General features: G+C 43.3%; 2 protein-coding genes across 3 annotated transcripts; one reads left to right on the top strand and one right to left on the bottom strand.

Moving 5' to 3' along the window:
* Positions 1-68: 68 nt before the first annotated feature.
* On the bottom strand, positions 69-653 carry LOC117787737 (probable insulin-like peptide 1). The gene has a single exon (XM_034626340.1). The coding sequence runs from the start codon at positions 646-648 to the stop codon at positions 253-255; it is 396 nt and encodes a 131-aa protein (XP_034482231.1). The 5' UTR covers positions 649-653; the 3' UTR covers positions 69-252.
* Positions 654-1309: 656 nt separating this feature from the next.
* Positions 1310-9013, top strand: LOC117787733 (titin homolog). 2 transcript variants are annotated; one of them, XM_034626334.1, is made up of 8 exons: positions 1330-1481; positions 3390-3541; positions 3614-4087; positions 4200-4434; positions 4495-5089; positions 5196-5392; positions 7262-7479; positions 8709-9013. In XM_034626334.1, the coding sequence occupies exons 1-8, from the start codon at positions 1383-1385 to the stop codon at positions 8872-8874; spliced, it is 2136 nt and encodes a 711-aa protein (XP_034482225.1). In that variant the 5' UTR covers positions 1330-1382; the 3' UTR covers positions 8875-9013. The 2 variants fall into 2 exon arrangements, with proteins under 2 accessions (XP_034482226.1, XP_034482225.1); XM_034626335.1 differs by lacking the exons at positions 7262-7479; positions 8709-9013 and adding an exon at positions 6781-6864 and having other exon boundaries at positions 1310-1481.
* Positions 9014-10293: the final 1280 nt, after the last annotated feature.

Genomic DNA, 10293 nt, shown 5'->3' with positions numbered 1-10293 from the left:
GAGAGAGGGGGGAATGGATAACTTTTTCCCTGAGTAACTTTTGCTTTAACGTTTGCTGAGCCGAAAACTTTTTGCACAGTTTTACTTTTATTCATTAGCTAAATTTTGTGCTGCATAAATAAGTGATTACGATTATGATTATTTTTACGAGTGCGAATACGAATACGAGTACGAATACGAGTACGAGTCTGAGTACGAATATGTGTTTGGCATGAGTACAGTATCGAGTGTGAGTAGTAGATGATTATGAATTCATTTTTGACGACAATAGGCCAACAGTTCAAAGTAGTTGCAGGAATTGACGCAGCACTCCTCGTAGATGCCACTGGTCATCTGTCGCCGCATGCGTCGCGTCTTGATGAGCACCTCGGTGCCATAGATGCTGGACAGGATTGGACTCAGCTGGAAGGCGCTGGCATGCGCTGGATCCTTTTGCAGTGCCAGCTCTGCACTTGCACTGGTATCGATGGTATCGATGGTATCGATGCCATCGGTTCGCTTCTTCTGCAGTGTGTTGTAGCCACCACTTTCGCAGGCCATTTCCACGGCCTTATTGAGCTCCTGGCCACACAGCTTATGTGAGCCCTGCCGCAATTGCTGGGCGCTGCTGATGCTGCCGGCGTTGCAAGTGACACAGCACCAGCCCATCAGCAGCAGCAGCAACAGCAGCGGCAGCGGCAACAACAACGGCAACATCAGTTGACGGCGCTGTCCTCGAATGCCGCGAGGTGCATCAAAGTGGCTCGAATTGTTCAACATTTTGCGGGAATCCTGTGAGAGCGTTTGGATGATTGCCACTGGCAACGTACGCTATTTATACCATGCAACATTGGCAACATCGTGTGGTTCAATGCACTTTTTGGGTGCATGCACATTTGGCAGTGGAGTTCAGGTGGAAGATGTGAACATAGATGGAGTTGGGGCTGTTGTTGTGGCATGCCACGCCAAAAGCTATGCCGAAAACAGCACAACAACAACAACAGCAACCCATGACACTGTGGCAACAACTTGTGACTTAACGCTAAAAGGCTCTGACTGCTGTCGATAAGCATTAAAATTGAAGCCCTTACAGTCTGTCACGCTCATTAGCATGTGTGTGTGGGTGTGTGAGTGTGTGTGTGTGAGTGTGTGGCTTGTGGCAAGGTGAAAAGTATGCTTCATTTAGCTGCTGGCACTTGCTGGCGTCAGTGTGCCAAAGTGCCGCAAATAGATAACGACTGAGAGATGTGCTAAAGATAAACGCTTCGATTAATTTGTGTAATCGATGCAACAGTTGGTCGCCGACGTTGCCGCAATCAGTCGCAAGTATCTGCAGCAAGTTGCAAAGCTCTCCGCAAACAGTTAACAGAGATTATTGTCGAGCAGTTACAGTTCGAGCTAAAATGGTTATCGATATTAAAATGTGCCGCTTTGATAATGTGCCTTGGGGCTTCAGACTCGTCGGTGGCGCCGACTACGAGTATCCGCTGACCGTGGTTAAGGTTAGGCCCGAACATAATAATAATAATAATAATCGAATATATATATGTATAGACGTGACCACCTGATACACCTGGCCGATGTGACCAATGTGACCACAGCAAAGGCAGCTGCTGCATTATTGTTTAATCTCTTGTTGCATCAACTTTTGCACATTGTTCGGCTAATTAATTGCAAATATTTCATTGTCCAAGCCAATTATGTAACACAGTGCGTATACGTGTTTTGTGTGCCGTGTGTGAGTGTGTGTGTGTGTGTGTGTGTGCGTGTGTTTGAGTTAGTTTTATGTGTGCACTGATTTGTTTGTTTTTAGTGAGTTATTTGTGTAGATTATTTGCGAATTTTGTTAATTAAAGTAAACTCGACCTGCTGAAATTGTCGAAATGGCCGAAATGCCTTTCGATATTTATCTAATCATCAGTGAACGAACCCAAATCCATTATAGTGCTAATGAGTTGCAAAATGCATTTGTTATAAATTCATTCCAAATTTTAATTTCTAATCAACCCCACACCCCTACCGTTTTTCACCCTCCGATTAAAGCGGTTCCCTCTATGAACTGACAACTGCCAGCAAACTGGCAAATGTGTTGAAAGCAACAACTATAAATTAAGTATTGGCCAAAATAGCAACAAATTGCAACTTTTAATTGGCAAACAGTGCGCCACACACTTATACACACACAAACACACACACACTCAAATGCACGCACGAAAACTTATGAGAGGGCTGCCATATAAATTCAGAAAACTGAGCAAAATTTTACATATTTTTGAGGTACAAAATTTGAATTTTTTAAATGGTTTTCATATAATAAAAAATTTTAATAAAAATGTATATTAATATTTCTAACAGCTGGTAATGTTTAAAAGTCAATCAACAATTTAAATTAGTTAAAGAAAGGCAGCATATATATTGTTTTTGTATTCAAATTTGAATTTAAGTAAAGAAAAAATAATATTTTAAGAATAAATTGATTTAAATTTAGAACAAATTTATTTAAGCTCAGAATTTTCATATTTTTAGTCCAGTTTCTCAGCTCTATTTGTACAGATATTAAGTTATAGTACTTAAGTTTAACAAAATAACACAAGTATTATCTTTTTAATGATAAATTTTATTCTAATTCTAATTTTAATTTACGCAAAATTTATCAAAGCTTATTTGCGCTTAGTTATTTGTTTATTATTTCTTGGCTTGATTAAATAAGTAAACTAATAAAGCCTTAATAAACTTTACAGTGGCAACCAGGTAAATTGAATAGTCTGAAAATTCAATTATCTTCACTCACAAAAGTTATTGTCAAGTATTTTAAGTATTTATGACGACTAAAAACATTTCAATAATGCAAAAGATGAAAAAGTTCTCTTCTCAATTTGAGGCTTTAATTCTATGAAAAATTGTAAGAAATGGAAGATAAAGTTAAGAAGGTAAGGAAAGAATGCATAATTATTTGAAGTATCCTTTTTGCTTGAGTTAATTCGCGTAATTATGAAATGGGGCAACTTCGTGGAGTTAACTGAGGCATAAACGGAATACAACTTTGCCATTAAATTGATTTTGCCGAAGTTTTATTATTATTTTCGTAAACTTGAGACTTGGCCAGAGACTGCTGCTTGCTGGAATAATTTATGGAGCAGCCCTCAAGCAGCGTGCCACATTCAGTGGCATTGTCTTGGCTCCCATTCCCATTCCCATCCGCTTGCCGCTTTACCCTTACACCCATTTGGGCTGTGTCTCATCTGTGTTTTTGTTGACATTTTGCGCGCATTTTATTTATATGCACTTTGCACGCGACGCGTCGCGTCGCGTCGCTCGACACAATTGATTTTGTATCTGCTAGATACATTGTGTATCTTTTGTGGTTCCTACTTTGTATATACATATATCTCTCTGCTTATCCCACTTAGGTGACTGAGGGCAGCATTGCCGAGGAGGCGGGACTGCGGGTCGACGATGTTATTGTGCGTATCAATGATACGGCTGCCACGCCCCTTAAGCATGATGAGGCGCATCGTCTAATCCTGAGCAGCGGCAGCGTTTTTTACTTTGGCGTTCATCGGTTAGTTATTTATCCATTACTTAAGCTGACATTTTCTATATACTTTTGTACGTTGGGAAATTGGGAGCACAGGGAGCAGGAGGAGGAAGTCTACGAGGGTCCCAGAAGATTCCCGGTGAGCTCGAGTTCATTGACCAAGTCGCCTGGCCAGTCGCCGCTCAGTGCATCCGAATTGTCGCTGCCGTCGTTAACGGAAGCCACAAAAGCGCTCGTTCCGGATGTGGAAGAAGAAGACAGACGGGAACAGGAACAGGTCGAGGTCGTGCGGAAGGCGGAGGCAGAGGCAGTGGCACAGGCGGAGCTGAAATGTCGCAGGGCCATGACTCAGGAAATGCATTCTGCGGATTGCAATGTGGGACAGCATGAGGAGCAGCAGGGGAAGGAGGAACATCAGCTTGTCCCTATGGACAGCCTTTATTTGCCCGATTTGCCCGATCGTCCGTGCTCAGCGATGTCAGAGCAGTCGGAAATTAAGCTGGTGGAGGAGGAAATTGCCGCCGTGCTGTCCGGCGAATCGGAGGTGCTAAAGGAGCACAATGTGCTTGGGTATGTCGCTGTCTCTGTTTGCCAGCTGTTGCATCATCATCATCATCATCTCATCGGGATGAGAGACTTTAACTTTAACCTTGCTTCAATATCATAGCGTTAATTTCTATAGAATCTTTCCCAAGCCGGGCGTCTGCATGACCAGCGATGTGCTGCGCTCCCTCAACGAGGAGGTGACCAAGACCAAGCTGGAGAAGGAGAAGGAGAATCGCAAGTGGTCCACGTTCCTGCAGCGGCCCGATCGACCCGTGCCCAAGAGCAAGCAGCAACTGGAGGCGGAACTGAGGGCGGCCAATGCCTACAAGGTGAAGATTGTCAAGTCCGCTCCGCGCGACAAGTCGCCCATGGTGAGTAGCGTGCCATGAAAAAAGAGACACTGAACAGGCATCAACTTAAGCCCGTGACAGCCGGAAACGAAGCCAGCGCCAAAGGAAGCCACCCCACCGCCTCCAACTGAGTCCAAGGAGCAGGAAGCAGCCGTGGAGGAGCTGCAGGTGAAGCCAGTGGAGGAGGAGGAGCCACTGCCCACGGATAGTGAAGTGCCGAATTTGGTACAATTACCAGACAATGGCAGTGGCAGCCAGGACATGCCCGAGGATGCGGAGACGGAGGTGGAGACGGAGACGGATGGCGAGCAGTTAGAGAAAGCGGATGCCTCAAAGGAGGAGCAGCGGCAGGAGGCAGAGGGGGAGGGAGAAAGCGAGGAAGTGGCCGCAGCTGAGCCTAACGAGGTGGCAACGCCACCCAAAACCGATGAGGAGCTCGCTTTGGAGAAACAACTGTCGGATGTGCAGAAACAGCTAGCGGCACTGTCATCGCTGCCCTCGACGATACAGTCAACCCTCGATGCGGTGACCAAGCAGCTGGCCGAGCTGTTGCCCACATTCAAGCTGCAGCAACAGCAACAGCAGCAGGAGCAGCAGCTGCCACAGATCGATGAGCAGGACGAGAAGGATGAGGGGAAACGGGCAGAACAACAACTGGCCACAGGCGAGAATGAAGGTGAAGCAGGCTGTAAAATTATGGCCGAGGTTACAGTAATTAAATTTTTCTAATGGCGCACTTTGCATACTCGCTCCCACGACACACCCACACACACACAACACAGGCAGCTGTGTGGCAGCAACGGACGTGGCACGGTCAGCAGCATGTGAAAATAATGAGAATAAATGCGACGCCAATGACCTGGAAGTGGAAGAATTTTCGCACTCAAATGGCGACAATCGTGAACTGGAACTGGAACTGGAACTGCAACTGGAACGGGACGAGCACCTCATCGAGCAGCAGACTTTCAGGAAGCAAAAGGTAAGTGCCCCAAAATGTGGCAAGCAACAACATGAAAAAAAATAAACCAAGCAGCTCCTGTGCATGTAACAGGCAACGGTAACCCCTCAGGATATACACAACACACACGCGTACACATACTCGTAATACAGACTGTCATGTCGAGACAACGTTACTTGACTCCTTATAGGCATTTATGACTGTCTTTCCGTTGTCTCCGTCCATCCGTCCGTCCGTCCGTCCGCCCATCCGTCCTTCCGTCTGCAAATGTTGTGGCAACTCTACTCGTAGTTACCTGGCAAATTAAAATTGTTGCCTCGGGTAATAAAATCTGTTTGCTGCAATTAACTACAACTTTAACACACACCTGTAAAATTCGTAAATTTCAACAGTGCTGCTATTAAGTTTTCACCCAAACTCAACTCAAGGCTCCTATTTTACTTTCTCCATTAATAGTGTTTATTAGTTTTATTATGATTCATTAACTTTCCAAGGATATTAGCTGCATTTTACTATACTAACTATATAGTATTGTCAATCTTTTCTAGTATAATTTTCATTGCATGCTAACTTTATTATACTAAATGGTTATTCTTGTTAAAGTAAAATGTAGATATAAAGTAACAAAAATCTGCAAATTGTTAAATAGAGAGCTTTACTCAAGAGAAATTTACAATAAAGAAACTCGATTGTATAAATAATCTTGATCAGGCTGTAGTCAATATTATCTAGCCTTTCGGTATCTCCCTTATAAAGAAATGGGAATGATCCTAAGTTTATCAAATTTCCAACAATAAATGAAGTTATTGTTTTATTGAAAGCTTTTTCGACTTTAAAGATCAACTTTGCAAGCTCACTAAATTAAAGTTTGTTATAACTTCCCTAAAATTCTGAAAAAAGTTGAAAATTATATAGCTGATATTAAAATATTACTTGTGTTAAAATCACATTCATTTGCAGCCATTTCAAATTGTAGCTAAATAAAATCAGCTTAAACTATATATATAAGTATTCTATAGATATAATCTAGAAATTTTCTAAGGCTTCGGCAAGTCGAGGATAAATGTTAAACAGTGCTGTTGATAAGTATCTTTATCAGCTTCTCAATTGACTCCATAGTCGATCAGATTGACCAAAGTTCTTGACTTGTTCCAGCTGCGTCTTAGCTTCGTCTCCGTTTCCGTCTCTAACTCTCTTTCTATCTCTTTCTTAATTTGTGTTTTTGTCTCTGTCGCTGTCGCTGTCACTGTCTCTGTTTGTGGTGGCCTTTTTTTGGACACTTGCCCCCAGTTTGTTGCCACAAATCAAATTAACTAAAATGCCATTTGGTTTTTGTCTTTTTCTCTCTCTCTCCCCTTTCTCACACTCTCTCTCTTTCTCTTTCTCTGTTCTGTTCTGTCTACTTGCAGCATAATGTGCGCTTCCAGGAGTAGTTAGCTTAGTTTAGCTTAAATAGCTTAAATCGAGTTGAAAGTTTGATAAATTGCTCAACATAAACTGCCAGATTTTTAAAAACCAAAAAAAAAACACATACTAAAATATTTAAAATTTAAATAAACGAATTTTCAGTTACAGTTGCTGTCTTGAGTGTGTGTGTGTGTGTGTGTGAGTGTTTGTGTTTCCTGGAAGCGGGGGCGTGACAGTAAAAAAGGCAGAAACCAAAAGACAATTAGTAGGCACTGTGACAGCCGAAACCAATGCAGCAATTTTCCTTCTCTCCTACTTTTCATCTCAATCAACTGCGTATCTTTGAACTTTATACTCTATATCTCTCTCTCTTTCTGTCTCTTTCTGTCTCTCTCCGTCTCTGTCTCTGTCTCCGTCCCCGTTTGTATGTATCTGCCTGTGGGACTTGTGCTTGCTGTGCATTGGGATGTGATGACATGCCAGAAACACAATGTCATTGAGGAGCTTGAGGAGCATTTGGTGCGCAAAAACAATCCGAAACGTTCGAAGCGCGCTTTTGGCCCCCTGACGCCATCATCAGAGCGTCCTTTGGTGCTGCCCGGCGGCAGGCGCTGGTACCGACCCAAGGATGCCTACAATGATGAATTCATTGCCGAGACTCTGAGTGCCCAGGCGGAGCTTATAACTGGCAGCACATTGGGGTGCGTACACAAATGTTGAATACGTGTATGTTGACTGTTGTTTGACTAGCTACTCCTTCCTTGCCTCCTTAAGCTTACACTAGTCAATTGCAATTGACATGGCCAAAGCCATATTGTGCTTATGTGTGTGTGTGTGTGTGTGGCATGCTCATATTGCCATGGTCACAGTCACAGTCACAGTCAGAGTCACTGTCACAGTCACATCTCATGCACTTCATAAACTCATTCTCATTTTCTCATTTTCCATGGCACGCTTGCAACAACAACGGCAACAACAATGGCAACAACAACGGCAACAACAACGGCAACAACAACAACGACTAACACACTATCTACCATAATTTTTCGCATTAGCAGCTGCTCGTATGAGAGTCCGTTGCTGGGCTACGATGCCAGGTATTATTGCCAAAATGAAGCTGAAGTCTGTGACACACAGCAAAAGCGCAAAGGATGCGCTTTCATTAACATTATCATATTGAACGAACTCTCGCTGTCCCCCTCTCTCTCTCTCTATCTCTCTATCATTCGCTTTCTCTCTCTTTTTGTCTGTGTTTGTCTTGAATTGAAGTTGATTTTGATTTTGGCTCTTTTTGCTCTTTTTATTTGTTGGTTGCACGTTGCAAGTTGCGTGTGGCATTATTCCCTCCCCATTTTATTTAGTATATCACATGGTATGCATGCTGCCTGATTGCATTCGCTTTGATTTTGTTTCTTTCGTAGATTGCATTTTGGAATCGTTTATTCAATGGTGAGCATATAACACGGCAACATTTCAGGTAAGTTCCAACTGCAATTGCCAACTTGCCAAATTGCCATGGCTAATAAGGCCAACAACGTGTTTTGGCCACGCCCTTGTCTTGTACGCGTACTTAGCCAACTTTGAATTTCGATTGCGCTTACATTTTTCCCATTTTTCGATTGCAATCACTTTTTTTGTATTTTTTTTTTATTTGTGCTGCTTTTCTTTTGGCGGCGTTCAACTTGCAACACGACGCGCCACAGGGAGTTGCAGAGCCTCAGTGTGGCAAGGGCAACAACGCACAGGTTGCAGGTAAGTCGCAGTGTGGCATGCTTTAAGAACTCAACGTTGCAACGTGATCAGCAGCTGCACTTATTTAAATGCACATGCATGTCTTTCTCTTCTTCTTCTCTCTATTACCCTTCCCCTCGTTTAGTCTTCCCCTCTGTCGGAGCGTCGCTTTTAATGGTTTGCTTTGCTCCCTTCGCAGGGTCAACTTCATGAAGTACCAAAAGCCGGAGCGAAAAATCGACCTCAATCGCAGCGAGGTATACAAAATCGTACATCATCTGGATAGGGCGCCGTTGCATGGCATCGAGGTGCGTGCACCGCTTGTGGCAGCCGAGTCGGACATACGCCAGGCAATGCAGTCATAGAAACCAGTACAAGTTTCAGTCTCCTTCTCCTTCTCCTTCTCTCAGTCTCCAGCCAACGAATGCCATTATCCAACTCTGTTTCACTTACAAATAAGCAACAACAAGATGAACATTGACAAATATACATATTTACAAATAACTATGGGAATTCGAGTAGATGTCAAACATATCGAGTTGCTGTCAAAGGTTAAACATCATTATCAATGCAATGGAATGCAGCTGCAACAGCAACAGCACTAACAACAACAACTGTAGCCTAATGTGTTGCATTACATAATTTGTGTACGTGCAACATGGCGTATGTGTAATATGGCAAGTGTCAAGCGACAAGCGTCAAGCGAGTCGTGCATTTCCCAGCCGCAGGGTGCTGCTCTTGCAATTTTCTTCTTTTCTGCATATAAACACGCGACAACTGTTTAAAATGTGTGTGTGTGTTGGTGTGTGTTGGTGTGTGTGTGGCTCTATGTTGCGGTTGTTTTTGTGTGCGGTTGGTGTGTGTGTGTGTGTGTGTGTGTGGGAAATGACAAGCTCTTGGAATTTGCATATGTTAAAGTAAATGAATTGGCTTGTAAACGAAATGAAACCAAATTGCAAAATGACAGCCAAACAGCACAATAAACTCGTATTTAGTTATGGCACACACACACAAACACACACACACACACACACTTTAATTCGTACTCGTTCCCGTACTCTTAAACAGATCCAAATCGGATTGTGAATGGTTGTCACGTTAATGCCGGATTCTAAGGGTCGAAGGGTCGCAGAGTTCGCACATTTCACTTGCCCTCGGTCACAAGCACAATATGGAATACGGATGATACTACGGATACAGATACGGCTACGGCTACGGCAATGGCTACGGTTACGGCTATGACTGCGGATACGAAATTATTAGCCATTTTCATCCAAGTTAAAAGTCGTCATAAAAACGCGCCAACTTCGCGTCTTGTTTAATTCTGCTTGCGGATCTTGCTCTTATCAGTTTTGTCGTAGTTTTTCCCGTTTACCGATTCGCGTTTCGCGTTTCACGCTTCACGTTCTGCTTTGTCAGCTGTGTCCTGAAGATGAACCGACGTTGATGGCGACTCGTCCTGAACTGTCACTGTCACAATATGTTGGCATGTTGACTTCCCATTATCACTGCCGTCCCATTCCCCACACTTGCCATGTTGGCATAGTCCTTTTCACTCAAGTTCAAATGCCTCTCTCACATTCTTGGGACAGCTTTTTATGTGGCATACACATACACTCTCAAAAAGCTTTCGCTTGCAGCATGCAGCAAGCTTGAGCTAAAAAAACGTCTCTAAGCTTCGACTGTGCCACCTGATAGGCATAAAAACACAAGCCTCAGTCTTGCAACAGCTTCGAAGGAGGCAGGTTGCCATTTAGTAAGTATCACTGTATAAACTTTTCATG

Source organism: Drosophila innubila (genome assembly GCF_004354385.1).
Source record: "Drosophila innubila isolate TH190305 chromosome 3L unlocalized genomic scaffold, UK_Dinn_1.0 0_D_3L, whole genome shotgun sequence".
Classification (NCBI taxonomy): domain Eukaryota; kingdom Metazoa; phylum Arthropoda; class Insecta; order Diptera; family Drosophilidae; genus Drosophila; species Drosophila innubila.
The sequence above is the reverse complement of the archived record's forward strand: the minus strand, read 5'-3'. Positions and strand labels throughout refer to the sequence as shown.